The sequence below is a fragment of the Poeciliopsis prolifica genome, unplaced genomic scaffold, assembly GCF_027474105.1.
Source record: "Poeciliopsis prolifica strain line A6 unplaced genomic scaffold, Auburn_PproV2 SCAFFOLD011, whole genome shotgun sequence".
Taxonomy (NCBI): Eukaryota; Metazoa; Chordata; class Actinopteri; order Cyprinodontiformes; family Poeciliidae; genus Poeciliopsis; species Poeciliopsis prolifica.
This window is the reverse complement of record NW_026562386.1, coordinates 4,345,039-4,368,310: the sequence shown is the minus strand read 5'-3', so window position 1 is coordinate 4,368,310 and position 23,272 is coordinate 4,345,039. Positions and strand designations below refer to the sequence as shown.

At 37.5% G+C, this 23,272-nt stretch overlaps 1 protein-coding gene across 1 annotated transcript in view; it reads left to right on the top strand.

The window, feature by feature from the left end:
• Nucleotides 1-22,749, top strand: part of kiaa1549lb (KIAA1549-like b) — a 57,493-nt gene extending 34,744 nt beyond the window's left edge. Inside the window, exons 8-22 of the mRNA XM_055036847.1 lie at nucleotides 3,452-3,511; nucleotides 5,241-5,392; nucleotides 5,780-5,951; nucleotides 6,859-7,022; nucleotides 8,125-8,160; nucleotides 9,632-9,822; nucleotides 11,537-11,667; nucleotides 12,565-12,689; nucleotides 13,984-14,219; nucleotides 15,891-16,023; nucleotides 18,009-18,380; nucleotides 18,466-18,560; nucleotides 19,406-19,554; nucleotides 19,671-19,822; nucleotides 20,062-22,749. Of these exons, the coding sequence (XP_054892822.1) occupies nucleotides 3,452-3,511; nucleotides 5,241-5,392; nucleotides 5,780-5,951; nucleotides 6,859-7,022; nucleotides 8,125-8,160; nucleotides 9,632-9,822; nucleotides 11,537-11,667; nucleotides 12,565-12,689; nucleotides 13,984-14,219; nucleotides 15,891-16,023; nucleotides 18,009-18,380; nucleotides 18,466-18,560; nucleotides 19,406-19,554; nucleotides 19,671-19,822; nucleotides 20,062-20,325 (2,432 nt within the window). The 3' untranslated portion in view covers nucleotides 20,326-22,749. The remainder of the gene's footprint in view (nucleotides 1-3,451; nucleotides 3,512-5,240; nucleotides 5,393-5,779; nucleotides 5,952-6,858; nucleotides 7,023-8,124; nucleotides 8,161-9,631; nucleotides 9,823-11,536; nucleotides 11,668-12,564; nucleotides 12,690-13,983; nucleotides 14,220-15,890; nucleotides 16,024-18,008; nucleotides 18,381-18,465; nucleotides 18,561-19,405; nucleotides 19,555-19,670; nucleotides 19,823-20,061) is intronic.
• The last annotated feature ends 523 nt before the right edge of the window (nucleotides 22,750-23,272 follow it).

Below are 23,272 nucleotides of genomic sequence, written 5' to 3'. Positions count from 1 at the left end.
AATCTGTCTTGGTTTATTAAGAACTGGTATTTTGTAGTTATCCTATGATGCTGTGGTTCTTCCTACCTTTAAGATACAGCTGCTGTTACATTTTCTTTATATGAAATGTATTTTTTCTTAACGTTCCTCTCCAATGAGTCTAAATGTACATTATTATTACCTGAAAGTTGGAAATGAGAGCAAAGATAAAACATCTGGTTTGAGAGCTTTCTGGCATGACGTGATCACATTTTCATCTGATAGTTTTCTCACCTTGTCTGCATGCTCCATACGACCACAGATATTCTCTAATTTTAGGTTTTAAATGTTGAAGCTCTGTTAATACAAAGCATGCTCTCAAAAATACATTTGTCTAAATGTTTGTTTTTTAATCAAGAATTTTCGCTTGTTTTAGTTGAATAATTTCACTAAGATGCTTTGTTAAAATTTAAATTGTTTACAGAGATTGTTTCTTTTTGTCATAAAGACTTTCCGGACACTCTTTGTAAACATAACAGCTATGCAACCTTGATAAGCTATTCAGATTTTATATTACAAACTCTGTAGATTTGGAAGAGAGGCTCGCTGTTCAGGTGCATTTCTTGCAAAAAAAAAAAACAAAACAAAACAAAAAACAAATGTAGTGGGGTTCAATTAAAACTTTAACTGAGTTAATTTCAGGGTCTGAGCCTGAGACAGTTGTAAAGGTACAATGTAGGTCACTACAAGTGATTGAGCTACACATTTTTAATTGTCTCTTTGAGAAAGATGCACTGTTTTCCTCAATGCTGCCTGTATTTCCCCAGCTTTTGCTTGATAAAACTGGGCTTTTGCTATGTGTAGAATAACACTCAAAATAACGAAGGACTTGATGCTTGAGACATTTGAGCAGCATGAGTCACAACCGAGACTCGCTTTTCTGTTATACCTTGGGGCTGATCACAGCCTTGAGAGCATTTTTCTCTGCCTCTGGCAACAGACAGCACTTGGAGCAATGTGTCTGTCACATTCCTGTGACAGATGTGATATTTTGAAAAAAATGCCCTGAGATAGTGTCTTTAAAACTGAGACTTTCCCTGAGCAGATTGGTAAATATGTGGAACTTCCCATTTAAGTCCAGTTGAAACAAACTTTTGACAACATCTAACAGGAAAAAATCACAAATGCTGCAGTTATTTGTTGCACAGCTGAAAGGGAAAATGTTGTGCAAAGTGATTGTTTTTAATGGCTGAATACTTTACCACTTCACATCCTTCATGATGCAACAAACCTCAGATACTGGCTTAAAGACAAGCTAATGTTGTCTTTTCATATTTGAGTCTGCTTCCAGGCAGAAAATCTATAAAAACAATGTCTCTGAGACTTTGTGACTGCGCCAAAACCAAACAAGAAAAACTGATTACCGGATGCTTTTAATACATGCAGATGGAAGCATGCCCATCACATCCAGCTCTTATTTATTTACATCAAGTTGTAGTTGTTCTTTCCCAAACCACAAATAAAACTGATAAAATGTAGTGATTAAAGGTCACATTTACCATCATTTTGAGTAACAGAGAACTAGAGGCTTTGTGTTGGAAACATTATGCTGTAGATTATAAAAGCTTGTTGAATGATGGATCCACTTGAATGATTTGGAGATAACAAGCTTTCATTAAAATTAAAAATGTACAAGATCATAAAACTTATATATTTATAATCTTCACAGTCCACAGTGAATGGACAACATTTGTCAGGGTTGAGAAGCAAGTTTATTTTTAATCAGTGATGTTACTTTAGATAAAATGTGTTCATCTGAAAGCATGTTATTTCTTGTGTCGGTGTTTCTGTCCTTGGCAGAAACATTTATACTCGATTGCTATAAATCTCTACAGTGTCTTACTAAAAGTAATCTGGAGTTTATCACCTGTCATTTAATGTCTTGGTTGCATATTTTTCAGCACAGTAGATATGTGATTTATATTTGCAGATGGTGGATAAGCAGCTCAGCCGGCTTAATAAAATGTGGTTGCATAAGTTTTCCCTGACTTTATGAGATGAGTGTGTGGAACCTGTGGTGGATTATTAGAGGCAGACAAGGCAAGAAGATATATATTTATTTAAAAACATATGGAGGTTTTGTTTTCCAGTCTGAGAAGAACAGAAGGTTAGGATCTGTCGCCAAAATTCAATCTGGAAATAATTTTTCTTATGATCTTAATTAATTTTTTGTTTATTTTCTGGTTTAGTGAAGATAAATTGGGTGTCTGCGTTGGTGAAATTAAATTTGGTTAGCTACACATCCATTTTGTTTTCCAAGCAAAGAGATGAAGACAAACTCTCCTGAAAAAGATGCAGGAACTGACATAGAAAGAAACTCAAACACAAATAAAATACCACAGATACTTTAGATAGTTGTCATTTATTGTGCTTGTTTTTGCTTTACCTTGGCACAAACATATTCTGGCAGACATTGCTCCCTCATTTCAAAGGCAACTATTGCAGCAAATAATAAACAGTGGGTGATTTTCCACCACCCGGAGCTCTGGTCCGACAGAACAGACCTGGGATCTCACATGCACTCGAAAGTGCATGCCTGCAGCTCTGTGTTGCTGTGTGAGTCTTGTGTAAGCTGGACTGCATGGTTCAGCTCTTTCACTCCCTCGTCACTCTTAATCTGTTTCTCTCAAAAACATGAGTAAAGCTGCAGGGAAATTTTTGTCTGCAATTAAAAAGCAATTATAGGTGGAAAATGAATTATTGTTCTAGGAATTGTTTTATGGATCAATATATAAATATATATATTTTCTCTTTTTTTAAATGGTTTATTCCGCCGTCACTCACTGTAAACAGTTTGATTTGAAACCTTGTCTGTGATTATCCAACTAAGCTTGTCTAGAGCACATTTTGCTGACAGTTTTTCCGACCTATCTATTGCCATTGCTCTTCTTCTCACCCGTTCGCTCCCTGCCCATCTCCCACTGACACGCCTGAGTGTGCACTTATGCAAGTCTGCTTTAAGAGGCCACTGATGCAGCATTCCCCCCAAACAACACTGTGCCAAGCCCCACCGGCACAGGAGCTTAATCAGGCAGGAAATCCGTGTAAGAGAATACAGAGACAACCAGAACTCATATGACTTTAAGCACATCATCGCTTATCTATTTGTCTGACATTCAGAGATAACGAGGCTTTGAACAGATATCTCAACCACAGACAAGAAAAAAAAAATGGGGAAAAGTGTTAACTTTTGCCTACCCTTGTGACGTTTCTGGAAATGTTGACAAGACTCTTTCTCAAATACAAAATATGTCTCAGCCATTTCATCTCAGAGACAGGGTAGTCAAAGAAATTGACATTATTCTAAATGTTTCCTTTTAATCCCTCAAATCATCAGCATCAGTTGGCATAAGAAAAGCTTTATAAAGTCAAAGTGCACAAGATTGAAGCTTGAAAAGAGGATGTTATGCTAACGTTTCTTTTGTCTTTGCAGCACTTGAATACCACAATCTGAACACGTCTGTTGAAACCAGAGACTTCTGGGTAGTCACAGGTAAGCATGTCACTGCTCTAATTGGGTAAAGAAAAAAATAATCTTCTGAAACTGAAGTGTCTCAAAATCCATTTATCAGGCATGCATCCATTATTGAAGTAATGTTCTAGTAATTATATGATAGAATTAAAGCATAATTTAAACTTGGAGTTAAAACAAAATTATACATACATTTGGCACATACAGGTTGAAAATTGTATTTTTTTTTAATTTTTAAATTCTTTTAAATTTAACAATGTATCTTTCTGGAAGTGATATGAATATTTTGGATTTTTCTAATTACAGGATGTAGCATACAGGATATTTAAGTTAATTTTGACAAATGTAAAATTAATTAATTTTTATTTGATTACGTTAAATATTTTAATTTAATTTAAAGATTCTCTTTTGGGAGAGTGGTGTCTAATTCTCTATTGTATCTTCTATTGATCCACAATAATTTTATCAAATAATAAAGCTCAACGTTTGACTCCATATTTCTACACTGGCTTCAGGTATAAGTCTCTGAGATCAGATTTTGTGGGTCTTAACCTGCACATGCTGCAATATTAGGCTGAGTCAATACAAGGTCAGCACCTCCGTAATGAGATTTACTCCCACTCAACAAGACATACAACCAACAGAAATGCTTTTTCAGTTTTCGATAAAGTGGAGGATCTGTGTGGAGGTTTCTTTCTTTTCTTTAACATTAGTAACAAAGGTTAAAAAAAAAACAACAACAAAAAAACACTTTATTTTTCTGTGCTAGCTTGTTTTTTTTAACTGTTAGATCACATCAAATTCATACATTTTAACAGACCTTTGAGTATTGAAGTATTGGATTTGAACACAATTTGGTTTTTCAACATACATGTTTGCTTAAAATTCAAACATATAATATTATGCCAATTTTATACATTAATTTGGATTTATTTTTTGTTGTTGTTGTTGCCACAACATGATAGTCTGGGAGAATATGGCATCTGATCCACATATCCTAAGTCTTTGGAGATAAAGCTCCAAATTTCTTCTTTCAGATAAATGAAAGCTCTATATTGTTGCTTAGATTTTAACTCCTTGGTTGAATTTGGTAAATGATTTTGATGATGATAATGAGAATCATTTCATGCCAAAATAACTGTAAATCTCTATAATTAATAGCATAAATCACATGTCATAAGTCAGTGCATTTACGAACCTAAACATGGGTAAGACGACTTGTTAAGTTAAACCGAATATTAGAATGGGGAATTGAGGAATTAGGCAAAATTAGGCCCAAACCTATCCTAGTAATGAGGCATATCTAATAAACTTTTATGTGATGAACTGCCAATATTCCAAAAAGAGCACGCTTTATAGTCAGTGTTTTGGTTTCTCTAGGTCAGGTTTAAGGGGTCTTTGAAGCTAAAGGTCCTGTTTCTCAGCTGAACACACATTTGGGTTTTGCTGTTGTCTTCTGTGATGCTGGAGTTCATGAAGCATCCACATATCCTAATTCAAACCATTTTTGCAGCACTGCTTGAACATTGTAAATTGTATCAGTTATTTTCCCCAAAGATGAAAACACACAACTTATTTTGCTGTTTCCCTTTAAATTTTTTCTACAGATTTTAGGCTGTATAAACCAGACGCACGCATGCACATTTCTTACCCTTTTCTTGTTCTTTTTTAACTATTTGCCCTCAAGAACAGTTTACTATCTGTCTTAACAACCATCTCTCCTCTCTCTGCCTTATGCCTGAACTTGCAGTGATCCAGGATGTTGATAATGCCAGCCTGGAGGGACAGTACCAAAGCTTTGCCAGTCTAATGGAGCAGCGGTTGGCGGACTTGTTTGTGTTGGCAGGGCAGCAGGGCACTCGCTTTAGACGAGCCACAACTGTGGGCAGCTTCACCGTCCAGGTACTAAAACGGCAGGCGTCAGCTTATTTTGTCTTCTCTGATATTTCATCAGACTGCCCTTGCATGTTTATGACAAGTCAGAGAAATGAAATTGTTTATGTTGGCTTCTTTCGAATGCTATGAATATTTCATAAGACGTATGCTTTGATAAACACTTTCATAACACTCGAGATGAGTACTTGTGGTCAGTGCCTCATAATTAGGGAGCTTCTCAGCTCATCATTTAGTAATTGCCCATCAAAACAAGCCAGAGACCTTTCACTAAACAACTGCTCTTAAGATTTCAGTTTAGTCGCTTAAGCAGAATTGCACAAACATGTAATTAACTGCATGACCTACTGCATCATTTTCGATGACTATGGCGTAAGACATGTTGTCTTCAACCAGATGGTGAGCATCCGCAGAGTGTCCGGGTTGAAGAATCCAGCAGAGATGACCTACTACGTTCAGCATAATGGCATCCCTCTGTCTGGCACGTCAGCTGCCAAGGTCCTGAACACAGTGGACTCTCAGACCATGGCACTCACTCTGGGATACTTTGTCCAGGTGCAAGCAGAACGTAAGCACATTTCCTTTCTTCCACGTTTGACCATAGAACTTTTTAACAAACCCTTCACAGTAAGGTAAATGAAAACATGTGATTCACCCTCGGTTTGGAAAGAAGAGCCTGCGCTGGAGTGAAGGGCCCAGAAAAAAGGGTTGCTCTGTAATCTCCTTGAAATGCTCCCAGTGGGACAGTGTTTGTTTACGGCTGCAGATCTGCTCAATGCTAAGAGGGAAAGAGAAGTGGAGAAAGGGGTGCACACACACAGGGTTTTCTCATAGATTATAGTCTACAATAGCTGAGTCAGGGCCTCTGTATATCAGATTGAGCTGAACGATGTCACTTGGCGAGGGCTAACCCGTAATTCTGTATGTTTTAGAATGTCGTCTTTTGTTTTTGCTTTAAAGTCTCTATCCTTATATAATCTTTGCCACTACCGTAATTTCCGGACTATAAGCCAGTACTTTTTTCACACATTTTGGACACTATGGCAGCAATGATGCGGCCAATATATGAATAGTTAACTAAAAAAGAAGGAGACATTGAGAGCGAAAATGAAAGAGAGACTGAGGAAGTGTGTGACAAAGTCATTCCGAGGTTGTTCGATTCCAACACTGAAGAAGGCGACTTTAGTAGTTTTTGTGCACAGGAGGAAGATGAAGATAGCAATCAGTGACTGTTCCTGGTAGGCTACTATATTTTATTTTGTCTTAAGCAGCCATGTTCAGAAAAACATTTAGTACATATTTGTGCTTAAGTTTTTTTTTTACATTTTTTTTTTAAAGTTATTGAGTGAGGCTGACATGAAGGTGCACACACTAGTCCGGAAATTACAGTAACTCACTTGTGGACCAAATGTTTCTGTCACAGTCTTATAGTCTACTTAAATAAGAAACGGTAAAACGTCTTTCTGCTTTTTCAGCTGTGGTCAAGAACCCTCCAAATAACCTGTGGATTATTGCTGCAGTTTTGGCCCCGATCTCTGTGGTAACACTCATCATTATCATCATCACAGCTGTGCTGTGCAAAAAGAACAAGAACGACTTTAAAGCTGACGCCATTGGTAACCTCAATCCCAGAGCCAAGGTAAGTTTCCCTCTATCAGTCCTTTGCCTTTAATTATGTAGCTAGTTCTATCAATTTCCATGCTTACTAAATATTATAATTATTTGTTGTTTGTTAGTATAAAGTTAATCAGCTAAGAAAGTATGCTCTTTTATTGTTTTTTTTGTACTTTGTGTGTCCATGTAAAACATCTACTGTTCATGGGTCATATTAATAAATGTATCTCTAAATGATTTCTCCAAACCTCCTCTGGATATTTATTGTTTAGCAACAATAAATATCTGCAGTAGTGAGTTTTTCTCCTGTGTGTCTGAGCCAAGTGATGAGATCATTTTTGACGTCAGATGTTGTCTGACCAGTTTACCCTCCATCCATAACGTGTGTAACATTCATTTGAAGTGACTTTTTATTACTCAAACTTTCAGTGTGAGTAATAATCGCTCCTTGACCCATCAGTGTAATTTAGGCTATTCCAACAGCACAGTTATTGGCAGAAATGACAGTGCTGGATGACAGCCAACCACATCAGAGAGACAACATTGGTTATATTTTCGAATTGCAGATATTGTCACATTCACTGCTGTGGTGAACCGTGATTACACTGGACTCACCACAGAATGTTAACAAATCCCTCGGTTTGTTAAGTTTCCAAGCAGCTGCTCTTACACAACATTTCTCTTGACTTTCTTCACCTCAGTTGATGAATCATCATTTAAATATTGACTTCATGAGCGTAAATTGTACCCATTCCTGTCAGTTTTTTTGACATTGTTGGATACTGTGCAGTGTGTTAATGCACTGGTCTGCCATTCCAAATGTAACGTCATCGCTCTCCTCCAAATTGTGGTTGGATTCCTTGTACTTGCTCCTATCATTTTTTATTTTTTAATTTGTTCCCGGTGTTGGACATGACAGTTAATATGATTGATTTGAATCAAATAACCCAAACCAAATGAAGAGTCTATAATACAGAGATCACTGCCTTGAATTCTTTTTTTTTTTTGTAGCACATCACCTAAATTATTTCAATTCTTTCAATCTTTTTTGGGAAAATTGCAGGTAATCTGGAAGCCAAACTTAGATCTCACTTGCACCTTTTAAACAGCTTCTTTTGTGTTTTCAGATGGCGTATCGGAGGGATGTGAGCTATTATCACCAGGTATCTATTACTCTGTAATTCTTCTCATTAGTAATCTGTGTTTTTATTTCCAAGGCTCAGCTGAGCCTGCCGTGGGATTTGAATGGGATTCTGTTCAGAGAGCTCTGCTAATATAGATCAGCAAATCCAGCTGTGCTGACGAAAACCAAGGATATAAAAGCACTTCAGAGTAACACAGCTTTCAAAAAGCAATTTTCTGGGAAGCAGGGCTAATATTGTCCTTTCTTCTTCTTGTAGCTGTCTCTAGATAGCAGGTTTTAAAAGGTTAGGCCTTATAGAGCAGCGGTGTTATGCAGAATGTTTTAAGCAGAAAGATCATTTCTGCCTGGGTACATGCAAATACTTATAGTCAACTAAGGCCAAGTGCTTTCACATTGAGATGATACGCTTGTTGGTCTTGTTTTGGTGTTTGCATATATTGGAGCAGACAAATTAAAATGCAGAGTGTAACTAACAGCAGACCCCATCGCTTTCTCTGTTGACTCATTCATAGGAAAGAGTGCAGAAAAATCTTATGCATTAAACCAGAGAGGTACTCAGTTATCATGCACAGAGGAAGATCCTGGTATCTCATTATGAAACAGAAAGCGCTAAAATCATTTTCATAAAATATCACGTGTGGTCTGCAATGACATTTAACATGTTTCATTTTCAGAGCACACTGTGAATATGTGCTACTAAGGAATATGAAAGCGAAGGGAAGCTCTTGAAATGCTCAAAGATAGTGACTCCTAAAATTTGAAAAAGACCCTCACATCAAGCCCTCCACAATTTGGAATGTGCAAACCGAACCCTTTCATCATACTTACTTGTTAGTGCTTCCTCTTAAAGACTAGCAACAGCAGCACTTTCAATAAAACTCTGAGTGTGGGTGTGAGTGTGTGCTAAAGAAGATATACGTTCTTTGGGAGTATAACACATTGATTTTGCAGTTTGGCCCCGGCTGCTCTCTGGGTGTGATGTGAGTCAGACGATTTATGACTCTGAGATGACAGCAGGCGTACATTTTTCAGCATATATTTGTGTGAGTGGTCTTCTGTTTCTAAGTGTACTGATATCACATTTTACACAAACTTGGTTATGCATCTTTATCTTATCTTGAATTCTGCTGAGCTTAATCTCTGGATTTCCACAAAGACCGGTGTATCTCATCTTGTTGACTGCTGCTGTTTGGTATTTATTTAACCAGAGAGAGGAAGTACATGAAGAACACAAAGCGTCACAGTTAAATCTGTGCTTATCTATTCAAAGGCATGACGTGCAGTAATCCCAGTTCCGCTTTTTAAATCCCCCTAACTTTTAAGGATGTGCTCGGCAACTATGCTGAGATGCTTGTCTGTGCGAATCTTGTGACGGAGTCATACATAGCTTTGCATTTTTATACTGAATTGCATTTCTGGGCAGAAGGGAAGAAATTGCTTATAAAAACTCTCTTCTGCCACTCTTTATTCCTACCTAACACGTCCGTCAGCCAGTCCAGGGATTTGACTATGCCAAGCAGCACCTGGGCCAGCAGGGAGGAGATGAGGAGACGCTGCCTGTCAGTCAGGATACTTTAGTGATGTCCCTACAAATTCGGGACACATCACTGTCGCTAGAAAAGGCACTGCGACAAGATGGGATAGCCAACAAAAAAAGTCACACTGCTGACAAACACAAAAGGTAAGATACTCCCACTGTTCCTCTCGCAAACTGTGATCTATGCTACCCTATTATTTTTCAAAACTTTGTCAAAGCCATAGTGTTTAATATATCAATAGCTTTGGTTTAGTCTTCCTGAAAAAACGAAGAAGCGGGGTTGCTGGGCGGTTCAGACGTTAGAGCACTCGCACAATTTGCAGAGGCTATTTTTCTCTACTTGGTTATCTCGGGTTTGATTCCCTGTTTCAGGCTATTTGCTGCATGTCTTTCTTCTCCCTTTTTCCTCACTGCTCAAAAGAGGACACTAGAGCCTAAAAATATTTTTTAAAAATGAAGATGAAGGAATACCTCAGTCCAGTCGGAAATATCATTTTGATTTTGAGAGCATGGACAAAGCAACTGGTGTTTTCAACACCGTGCAGTTAAAAATATCTTGAAACAAATATGTATTTTGCAACCTAAAATACTAGCCAGAGAACATAGCAGTACTAAAACGTTATGAACAGATATAAATAGCATTTGTTTTCAACACACCTAATTTTTGACCTAAATTAGTGACTCTGGTTTTGTTGATGGAAGAGGCTAGTAATGAGAGGCAGATATTAAGAATGAATGAATAAATTAATTAATAAAAAACAGATTAATAGAGAAATAAGTTTTGCCACTGGGAAAAAATTGCAAATGTATACAGCTGCTTATTGCGCCCCAGCAGGGGGCGCCTCTGTTTAATATTAGTAATACATAAGAGCACTCAAAGTCCATTGTTTGTTTATTTATTGTTTAGTATGTATTATGGTTGATTTTTTTTTTAAATCAAATTGATCAATTTTATTTTTCTCAAGCAGCAGCTGTCGACACCAGGCTGCTCAGATGATACTTTGACGTTTCTTAATTTCCTGTTTCAGTTTTATTTAAAATTACGCCAAGTTTCAGCTGCAATATTTAACAAACAAACGAGTAAAAAATATCCACGCATTCATACTTGGTGGATACAAAATCCTGCACGTCATTTGTCTTCCAATCACAATTTTCATTCAGTGAAAGTGAACTACACACCTCTATTAGACAAAGTTAATTAATTAAAGAGTAAATTAATTTTAATGTATTTTACATCAATGGCATTACTTCACATGTCAATTTTTTTTTAACTCACTAGTAAGAAGAAACTTTGTTTTTTTTGTTTTAAATAATATTTCCTTTGTTTCTTGAGAAGCATTTGTTTGCAAAACTGAGTAAAATATCACTAATAAGATCATTAAAAAAGTATATTTATTTTTGTCAGATGCTGATGACAAAGTTCTAGGTCAGGTCCATTAAAAATGTATTAAAAAATAAATGTTTCTACTGTGAGCCTGCACCTTAGCATGTTTACATTTCCAAGCCATCATTTGTCATATTTGAGTACATAAGGTTGAGAAATAATTTTTTTAAAAAAAGGGAACCATTTAAACTCATTTTGTCCCACTTTTCAAAATCACTGATAAGAGATGTTTTCTCTTTGATGCTATTTAGGTTAAATCCAGTAAGACAGCTTGACCAAGAAGTATTCTTCAAACATGGATAATAGTTTTGCAGTTTATTTAATTTAGTTAAACACATTATAGATAATGGAAAGGAGTTTCAGTGGACAGGAGGGAAAAGGTGAGGTTGTAAAAAGGAAGGGATGACATAACATGGCTGCCTGCCCAGCTTCCTGGGAATTTACCGCCTTTCCTGTTGCTATGGTTACTTGCAGCAAGTTGCCAAGTGAAGACGGCTCCGTCATCAGCAACGAATCAGAGAAGCTGAATTCTAAGAGGGGTCTGACGGTGCCGAAAGTCACAGCGCAGCAGAAATCGACAAAGGAGGAGGCCCGCAGGAGGGACGGTGGGAGTCGCACGTAGATGCAAATAAAAATGAGTCATTTTGCCGCTTCTTTGCCGGCAAGGTCAAGAGCTTCCAAAAGCAAAACAAAAATAGATTTCTCCCTTTTTTGGATAAAGATGTTTGCACTGTCTAGGGGTTTTCCATCACACAACGGGTCAGTTGAACGGAATGCAGTGGCACTGCAGGATTCTTGTTGTCAGAAAGGTAACCACCCCCCGGCCCCCAGCAGTAGGTGGAGAAGGACCAAATGAATATGCATGAGGCAGACAGACACTTTGCTGAGACGGTATGGTGTGTTTGACTGCTGGGTACTGTGACGAACCAAGATTAGATACACCCTCTAATACTCAACTCTTACAAGTCCAGAAATACCTTGTGAAATCTCATAACTCGTGTTCCATTAGATTTTGTTCTACTTTGAAAAATGTCTTGTTCGGTCCAGATGCGGTAGACATGAGTGAAATTCCTCCAGTTCCGTCTCTCTGCTTGTAAATTTGATCAAATTTGTCAGATTCTGATTTTCCTAACGGCTAGATTTGAATAATTCAACAGCTGAGTTCGGTGGAACTGGAACTGAGTCCAGTTTTTTTCTGACGCTGGATAACGGACAAAAGTGCAGAGTCAGTTTCTTTCATTTATCACACAGATGCATTACCACAACACTGGAAGCCAAAGCTGTCCTTGTGATCTATCGTTGCTATCTACAACTTCATTTACTGAGACAGATGACTTTTGTGTGATACAATTCAGAAACTGTTGGTTCACATTCTTCTTTTCTGGGGGGATGAAAGTAAGGGAAGACAGGCAGGATGACAACTCTTCCCCCATTGATTGATACGGTGATGATTATTGGTATTTGCTGTCTCTTTGTTTGTAAACTTCTGCTCTTGTCTTCAGATCCGTACGACACATCTTCTGGCTCCCTGCAGCTAATTTCCATAAAGCCTGTAACTGCGCAGACAAATTGCTCCCACCCTGCATCTTCCGACCGCAGCCAGGAGTCAGCCATCGTCAACGGAGAGGTGATTTACGCCCACATCTGCACTTAGAGAGATGTTGGTTTTTATTGGCCAGGAACGTCACTTGGGGATACAGTGATTTTACTCCACAGACAATGTGGAAAAGTGGCAAAACTTCCCATGAGATGACCAATTCTCCAATGATAACTAATCAAAGAAGTCATATAAAAACAGAATAACGTCTTAAGAACTGCTTAACTCTCTTGCCTCCATTAAGGAAAACTTTCTAAAACTGAAAAAAGAGACTGGGAAAAATAGCAATGATGTCCAAAAGGAACATTAAGGCTTATTTCCAATTTGCCAAAAACTATTTTGCGGACTGATGCAAGACACTGGAAAAATTTTGACCATCTGTTAAAACTCAACACTGCATCTTAGAAAATTAACATCATGCTGACAGCCTTCCACAGTGGTAGTATTATGACCTCTACCTGGATGTGTAAAGGACATATTTGAATCTTTCCTCCAGTTATTCCACTTCTTTCTTTACTTTGACAAACCTTTGTGGTAATATCCATTGCTCAACACTGTTATGGATTTTACTTTGTGAAAATTGCTTATTTTGAACCAAACCTATATACAGTTTAGAAATTATGTTATAGCTGCTTATTTAATCAGATTATCCCACAGAGAATTTCCATGTCTCTGGAACTCCTGAAGCACCATCACTTTAAAATATCTCCATCTCTGGTTGTTTTGGATTCTCTGAATCAGCTGTTTTATGCCACTTTCAGACTTTAAATTTAATTTCTTCTTTTATTACTTAAGCCTTATGAAAAACCCTCCTCACCCTGCCATGAACTTGTGTTTGCTCTCGCCAACTATTTCTCTCATGGCAGATATAGAAGATAATTTACCTTTCTCCACTCTGTTAGAATATAAGATTTCTTTATCACAGTAAATATTTGAATAACAATTCACCAGGAGTGGCCGCAAAGATGTTCACTCTTTATGCATTTTCTTGTTTTGTCATTGTGGAAGACAGACTTAAAGTCACTTGACTTTATTTGTTGTGTTTGCATTGTGGTAGCTGCCTAATACAATTGCTATATGTCGAAACAAATGCAGAAGCTTAATTGTCTCCCTGAAAAGAGTATTAAATAGTATCGCCGCGCCATAATGTCCTATGCTTAACAAGAAAATAAAAACACTTCTTTCATGGCTGATCCTAAATTTATATCATATTTACCCCTCAATATGTACCGCAGTAGAGAAAGCAAGCTAAATACTCTTCTCATTTTTAAGTTTTGATTTCATCTTGTGTTCAGTTGCATTTGTTGGTTTGCCCACTCTTCAGGTTAGCTTGGCGTTGAAGCAGAAGTCAGACATTGAGCACTACAGAAATAAGCTGAGGCTGAAAGCTAAGAAGAAAGGGTATTATGATTTCCCGTCCACCAATGGCAGCAGCAGCGGTGGAGGTCGAGCCCTGGTGCATAAACAACGGAGCGACTATGACAGGGAAGTCGGTGAGCATGGCAGACCTCTGGAGCCAGATGATGAACGAGGGTCCACATACGTCAAGTCTCACAGAAGGTAAGAGCAGACTAGATAGAGTCGATATCTACTAATATATATTAACACAGAGACTTTTTGCTGGCAGATTTTTGTAAAATCTGGTAGTATGTTTTGACATTGCTTGCATTCCGTTGCTGTCAGAAAGTTTCAGCTCTTTATATCAGACTGTCACATTCACCGACGCACAGTTCTTCACCCGGGACATAACAGGTTTCAAGAATATTGTGGCATGTATTTCACCCAAAAAACTGATCTTGCAATTACATGTCACCTTTGAATGGACGTTTTCCCACTCTTCTTAGCAGAAATAAATTCAACCAGATTCACTAGGATTTGTATTGGATTTCCAGTTTTATCTATCTGAGAATACAAAATCCTTCAGGTCCAGACTGGGACGTTTCCTGAGGCCATGTTATTTTCCCAGAAATATGGTTATGGTTGTTAGGGTTTACACTCAGGAACATATCTCTAATCATATTTGTATTCCTTTTTGTCTTGACGGTACCCTGAGCTCGTCTTGCACAAAATTATCTTAGCTGTTTTAAAGGTATCATGGAGAGAATACCAAAGGCTTGGATGCTTCCAGACCTTCTGTTTTGAGTTATCACACAGTTCAATTTGTGTCAATAATGATATAAATTTCACTCCACCATAGATCCATCTTCATCACTTTGGCATCTGTTTCATCATTCTACCACACAGTGACTGATTTGTAATTTGCTGCTTCAGTGGATTCCTTCTGTTCCCTCCTCTGAAAAATATAAAGGGAAATATGGTTATAAAACATTGTAACTATTTAGTTGTTTGTTTGTTTTTTTAAATCTACCAGATATTACATTTTTCCCAACAAACCTTAATGGACTTTTTGGACTTGGAAAAGAAAATTACTACCCTTTCTATGGCATGGGCCATTCAGTGCTTGTGCAAATCTGGTTCTGGGAGCTGATGAACTCGGCCAACAAGATTCAGTTCAAGGGTTTTATGGTCACAATCTCTAGTTGCTTTCAAATAATGAAAAAAGTACATCGACACTTCCCAGCACTCATTTTCAAATGAGTTATCAAAATATAGCCAGAAACTTTAAGATTGTTTTATTGGAATTTTAGAACACAACACAAAGTGCTACACAATTGTGAGTTGGAATGAAAATCATACATTGTTGCCACATTTTTTTTTATTATTATTTTTTTACAAATAAAAACCAGTGTTGCTTACCACACTAGTATCAATGTGATACTGATACTGATTACTGATATTTTGGATTGATCTGCCCACCTCCAATGACATGTCATGGCATCTGTTAATATTTTCCCTTGTCCGGTGTTTTACGATGTGTAATGACACACACAGACTATATTAAGAGATCAAAAGAATATTAAAATGTTAAAATCTTGCAGTTGTTCACTAATGTGTGTTCACTAATGTGTGACCAACATTTTTATTTTTATATTTGTCCTCTTCAAATTTAACACCTGTTTTGTCAGCACCACACCTTTCAAACAGGAGTCCAATTATTTTCCTTACCTTGTTCATCATGCCTCAAGCAGTAAACCAACGGGGTTTATCTTCTGCTTCTTCTGCTAAAGGCACATGCAAGACTGACCGAAAAATTCGAACACTTTGAGTGAAGAATTGCTTTGCAGCAGGTTTGATTTGTGTTGCACTCACTCGGTTTACTCTAATTGGCAGGCATTCCCAGGTCGGACAGATGGCCTATCGCAGCAGACAAAGCCTAAGCAGTCCAAGTCCCGGAGGAACTGAGATGGACCTCCTTGTAATGAGAGAGAGGCCCAGAAGAGGCATTCGCAACAGTGGCTACGATGTGAGTCCCATGTCAACACCCACCAACCGTTTCGACCAAACCTAATTAGCCAATTAGCAACTGAAAGGCATCTCTTTTTTTCAGAGCTATAGCTTAAAGGAGCACTCTGCTGGTGATAAAAAAATGTCACATTAAAGAAATATGTTGATTCAATGGGCACTGTGAGAGTTAACTATAGGGGAGAAAATGCACAGTTCCTGTCATTAGGGCTAACAGTTCCAAACTTCCCAAAACCTCCTGGACAACAACACTTGTCCAGAAGAGATTGTGTGTACATTCACGTTGTTAAAGATATTGGCATAAAAATGTGAGAGGTGTTTAATTATATTCTAACTTTGGCAAATACTAAGACCTTTAGGAAATGCAGACTCTTATTGTAGAAATATAAGTTCCCCCTTTTTTTTTTTCTTTTTTAAAATGTGACCAAATTTCACAGATCAATTATCTGAGCAATGCTAAAAATGTAGGCTCCACAACTGTAGTATTTGCAATCAAATGGGAACCTTGATTATCAGGATTATGAGGACTTTATGAATCCCTCTCTCCTTGCTGTGAGACTCGGTGTACAAAGCTACACATTAGACCTGTTCTGTTTGAAGTGTTCTGCAAACTGTGAGCAGAAAAAAATATAATTAAATGTAAAGATTTATAAAGCATTGCTGGGTGATGTATAACTGTTTTGCTATTCATCTAATATGCTTTTATGATCTTGAAGTCAGAATATTTTTAGCGTCAAAGAAATTCAAAACATTTTTCAAAATTTCTATTTCCTTGGAAAAGTACAGGCATAGTTAAATGGAGCATTTGTGCACACTGGTGGTGCTTTGGCTCTTTTTGGCCTACATAAAAAAGCATCAGAAATCTCACATTATACTTCTATGACCATGTGTTGGTTTGCACTGTTTTTTCATGAGTCCTGGCCTTGTTGAATACAAAGGGACTGGTCTGGCTGCAGATTTAAGCCTTTTCCCTTTTTCTGGAGGGCTGATTTATGAGGTGCTCTGTGCTGGCTCTACTGTGGCTGCCCTCTTTTTGCACAGGAAGTAGAGCAGCCTCAAATTCTATAAATTAGTCACTGTGCTGGACTACTGAATAGGTGGACATAGTGACAAAAAGTATGTTAAAAGATAAAAATGATTAGGATAATAAGTACTGCTCTCAAAAGTATACACAACCCATGAAAATATGACCCTGATCAATCTTTTCAAAAAATATTTGTATTTACAATGTTGCATTTACTTTGTACACGTCAAATGAAAAACAAATCTGCAGAAAAACACATTGTAGGTAACCACAGTCTTTAATAATCCTTAATTTAAACGCCCTTTAAAAAAGAAAAAAATACTCTTCTCCCTGCAAAAAATGAAAAAAAAAATAAAAATAAAAATAAATGTGAGGTATTCAGTCTTCTCTTTGTCACCAGTGATAATAAATCACCTGAATTAGAACTTAGGTTCAAGTCCTGATAACAGCAAAGAAATTTCAAAGGAATATAAAATAAACTCATTGTACAAAGCATCAATCAGGAGAATTGATGCTTTATGCTGTAAATCCAACACAGCACAATGAAGGTTTGGGGAACATCAATTCTTAAGGGTCTACAGGAATTTCTTCTCAGCACTGGAAATATTTTACACCAATCTCCTTCTACTTTATTGTGCCCACACTAAGAAGTAGGGATACAATAATTAAAACATCCAGATCTGACAATAAAAAAAAAAAAAGAAAATCTAAAATCTTGTAGTCGAATGTAATGTGGTCTGATGAAACCAGGCTGGACCTTTTTCTAGAAAATTTTTATGGTTTTACCCAAAACAAACACTGAAAAGGGCCAGACGAATAATGTGCCGTCATTGAAACTTTGTTGTGGCACCATCTTTCTCTGGATTTTTTTTGTCACATTTACTGTTTTCTTTTTGTCTTCAGTTATAGTTTTGAAGAGTCACTCTAATCTATTAAATATATCATGTGTATAAATTTCACAGACTGAGCCGGAGCTGATCGAGGAGACAAATGTTGATCATCTTCTGGGGCCACGACGGTACATGTATGGTCGTGGCCTTAAAGGCCATTCAGAGACATCCACTCTGAGCTCACAGCCATCCATTGATGAAGTGCGACAGCAGATGCACCTGTTGCTGGAAGAGGCGTTCAGCCTGGCTTCTGGAGGCCAGTCCACGTCTGGAAGGCATGGCCACCACCAGCAGCCCCCTCCTGACCAATACAGCCCTGCGCCTCCTCTCCCATACGCCGACGTGGTCAGCAGCGTTCCAGGCACTATGAGCTCGGGGCGGGGCGGACTCCACTGGGTGCCATCTTATGGAGCAGATATTTATCAGTGCAGCCTGCCTAAACCTGTGAGTTGGAAAAACTATTTCATCTTTTCAAGTGACCCAATCCAAAAACAAGTCTTTTAATCAAAAATTCTTCCTGTTGTTTAAGGCCTTTCGCTTCACCCAGCTTCCTGAGATGGCCGTGGGTTCTCCGCCTCCTTTACCGCCTCGCACTGGACCTCCTCACAGAACCTCCTTAAGACGGTAAAAAATTAAGACACCCTTCAAAAAAGGAGGAGCTCGTTTTCAAACTTTCAGAAAATGTCATGAATGACAAAGATACTAAAGCAGACGACTGAAAATTGGAGCACAAGCTTTTACTCCCTAGCCATTACTCCCTGCCGCCCCCTCCCACACATATCATAACCTCACATACTCCCCCCCACCCCCACACAGCCATATTGTTCTGCACTTGCACTGTCACATCATCTGCACTTTACCATAATTGGACCTGCTGCTTCTTCTTTGGTGTGGTTGAGTGCCTTTAGTTAATTTTAGTTGTATATATTATTATTATTGTGTGTTTGTTTATTTAATATTGTATATTTTGACTTTTTTCACGGGAGTTGCAATAGAAATTTCGTTGAATCCTGTTCAATGACAATAAATGCTATTCTATTCTTCTATTCTATTCTATTCACCGAAATACACAAAAGCCAATGTACGGCACCTTGTAAAGGAAAACGCAACAATCTTTTCTTAAACAGGCACTTGGTAAGAATTGGAAGAATTGGAAGGCGTAAAAAATTAGCAAAACAGATAACACAAAAACAGACACTGGAGCAGACAAATGACCATCTTTCCTTTGCTAACCTTTTAGATGTTCCTTTTTTGAAAACCACATTAACATTCATATTAAAGGACTATAAGGAAATTCGTTGTGGTGAGGGTGATTTAAGGCCTTGGATAAATTTTTATAATGAACTTGTGTATAGAGAGATGACAAGAATACTAATGATGTGTTCATTTTTTTGACATGGAGTGTGTGTGCCATCTAGTGGTGTCTTTCTGCAGTGTCTTGTTTATGCCTCTCTAATATCTTGACTAAGTTCCACCTCGGACTTGGGGCCTAAGGGAAGGAGCTCAGAAACATCTGTCGCTGAAATGCGGAGTCAACGTGAGAAAAACCCATATGGGCCATTCACACGAGCAGCACTTCCATCTATCACTGCAGAACAGCCGGTCCCAAACTACTCAGGTAAGCAGATGAGAAGGTGATTCAGAATTTGAAATGTTTGCATTGAGTCTTTGTGTAATAGCAGCATTTTAGACAAAAATACAAAACAATCATTGACTGTTTTTCTTTTAAAACAGGAAACCCTATTACTGCTGTCTACGCCATCCCTGCTGCAAAGCCAGGGTACTCAGAATATTTTGTCCCCACGTCCCCTACGTCCTACCACAGTCCCTCTTGGATGTCCTATCCACCAGAACCTGAGGATGTCCAGCCGCAGTGGACAGATTCTGTAAGAAATCCTATTTATCCTGTTTGAGCACCAAAAAGGCTTGCTTAAAAAAACAACAAAAAAAAAACACCTTCTGTTTGTTGCATCACTTTTTAAGACTTGTAATCTATACTTATTTGTATTTAGGTCTGCAAAAATGATTTCAATTCATAATCATGCACTGATTTGTACACTTATATGCTCCTTCTTTACTATAAAGATCGTGTTTTTCTTTCCCTTCCTGTGCACTCTGTTTTCAGGCACCCTTACCTGGGTATGCTGAAGCTTTTCCTAATCCTCGTTACCCACAGGGGAGTCCCACCAGGCTACCCCTGCAGTATAGCCAGACACTGGAGCAGCCGCCCACTGCCCCTCGCACACTATCCGAGCAAAGTCTTCCCCAGGTGCTGAAGGACATGGACAGCATGCCTCTGAGCAGCCTCTCCACCTCTGCACTTGTGCAGGCTATAAGACAGGAGGTGGCCAAGCTAGCAAAGAAACAGAATGACATTTTTGAGTTTTAACATACAGACGTGTTTGGGCTTTTGAAAGAGGCACACAGAGGTGATGCTTCTTCCGCTCCGTTTTTAATATTTGTACACTCCAACAGACTGATCTTTAATTGCTGATTATCCACCTCTTTTTGCACACAACTGGTGTATGTCAGCTCATCAATTAAGAAAACTTCAAAAGATTTGTTTAATTTTAGAAAATAATAATTCCATTTTATGTTACTGATGTCCCCGGCAATTATGCACATATCTATGTAGATATATCAATAGGATGAAACTAAAGGTCAAAAACATTTTTTTCTGGACCAGATTAGGATCTTAGTGGGACTTACAAGAGAAAATCCATTAATGTAATCGTCTGTACTGAGAGGACCAAATTCTCCCTGTCAGATGGGTAAGAATGACTCACAGTGTATATGAGCATGTACAGTTTAAGGACATTTTGTATCTAACCAAGCTTGTTATTAAGCATCAGCTTAAACAAGATGGGCAAGATCAGGATCAGCTCTTTTAAACTTTAATCTCAGAATGAAAAACACATTTATTTTTTATTTTACTTTCTGTAGTTTACATGTCTGAGAAAAATAGCATATCAACAACACAAACCGTAACCTTCCTAGAGAATCTTATGGTTCTGTTTAAAAGGTTTAGTAACTGGAAAATAACAAATGGACAAAATACAATTTCAAACTTCTTCTTCTTTAAATCTTATTTTAAAATAAATCTAGCAGGATTAATTTGGGTTTTCATATGATGGTGTAAGGTGCAGATGAGATATCCGATCACTAAATTGGGTTTATTGGTGAATTAAGGTCTTTTTCAAAGGATGCAGTCTTGGGGAATACTCTGAATACAGATTGCAATACAATACTTTATTAGCGTTAAATGTTTGAATGCTTTAGGACAGTCTCCAGTGAGCCTTGTCCACAACAAGGTCAACATTCTGGCAGGTTTATGAGTTTTGGGTGCTGCTCAAAGGATTTTGTTTACAAACAGCAAAAGTAATGAAAATTTTCATTTCTTTTTTATGCTGTTTGCAGTCCATATTTTTACTCACCAGTCATAAGTGCTGTGACTTCCTGGCTAATTTTAAGTAAAATATTCTTTTGCCACTCAAACACCTCTAATTAGCAGTGGTATAAACTATGATCCTTCAGGCCCAGTGGACTGTAAAGTCGGGTCTTTACATTGTGTCTAAAATAATGCATTGCAACACAATGAGCCTTGTCATTGCCTTTACTTGTTGGTGGATTCATCGATGTATTCTTCATAGATACCTTATATAGGAAGATGTCTTCAAAATATTGATGGACACATGAAATAAGTTCATCACACGTGAAATGTTGATCTAATAAATTATTTTGTCTGAGATATACCAGCGGGACTTTAAGTTAGAAAATCATTGTAAAATTGATTTATTTTAGTAATTCGTTTCAAAATACAAAACTCAGAATTTGCAAATCCATCACAAACAAGGTGATGCATTTAATGGAATTGCTGGGCAGCGTGCAATATTCCTTGGGTGTAATGTCTCTGCAGTTCACGTTCTGATGAAAATCAAGTTCTCTCACTAGAAGTAAGATATCGTTTTTTGGGGTAATAGCACTTTGAGCAGGGACACAAATGAGGGAGGTTGAGCAAGGAAACAAATCAGCTGCAAAAACTATCCAGTCAAGTTAGGCACACATAGGAAAATCAACTCAAACATGGTTTGTTTGTTTGTGCGTGAGAAAATATTCCAGCTCTGGAAAAAAAAATCAAAACAAAACAAACAAAAGTCTTAGATTTTCTGCAGAGATGTGCATGTAGTATTGACCTGTAGCAGGGGTTGTGTGACTTGCATTAACACTGAGATTGCCAACTTGTACTGTATGATTTCTAATAACCTTAAAAAAGGTGGATTATTATATAATCAGTGCTGGGAAGTTGTCAGCTTTGACACCAGAGAGATACTGTATGTATGAGTGAAGTTGCCTTTGACTCTTTCTCATTCATGGAACAGCAGGCTGCTTTTTTTTTATCAGTCCTGGATGAAGTTAGCCTTTTAACTCAAATAACTGTTTATTTATCATATGACTCCATGTGTAAGTAGATATATGAAGCCTCTTGTTCTCAAACTCATCAAGAACTCTGCCATTACTTTGTCTTAAAATCATTTTTATGTGAACACCTTTCTACATTCTCAAATACAAGAATCTGATGGGGTTTACTGAATGAAACATGATAATCTATTCAATAAAGTTAAAAGTGAGCTAACTCTATGGGAAAATCAATGTTTTTTTGTCCTCATGCGTCATTCCCTCATCTTCTTTTCATCTGTTGCTTGATCTTATTTTCACTGGTGTTATTTAGAGATGAATCTAACACTGAAAAAAGATGGGAATTGAGGGAAATGTTAACCTAAATATTTCAAGTGAAATAAATGATTTTATCAAATAAAAAAAAGACAATTGCCTTTTTTTTAGTTTCCACATGTCACATTTTCCAAAATGCACTGAGGCTCTTAAAGTCTTCTGGACAGTGTTACTTTTTTATACTTCAAGTCATTAAATAAACAGAAGCGATCTTGACATCTCACAACCAAGGTGTGTGAAGTGTCTTGCCCAAAGACAGAGGTGGATGAAGCTGAAAGTGAACCGGCAACCCACCAATTTCAGGGCAAACTTCTCCATTACCACCTAAAATAACTAAGGGTTACATACTTTTGATCATTACTTTAATAATGCCAGTTTTTACTGACACATTCTGATGGTGACGTCATACAAGTAAGTAAGAAAAGCTTTATTCACATGGCTCTTTACAAGATAAGTTCTTTGACAAACAAAATAACAAATAACATAATGTATAAGGCCAACATTAAGACTTCTCTATTTGTAATTTCTTTTGATATTTTCATGTACTCATGTTTATGCATATTTTTAGTAAAACCCTCCTTCAAAGGTTATTTGCATTCTGTATC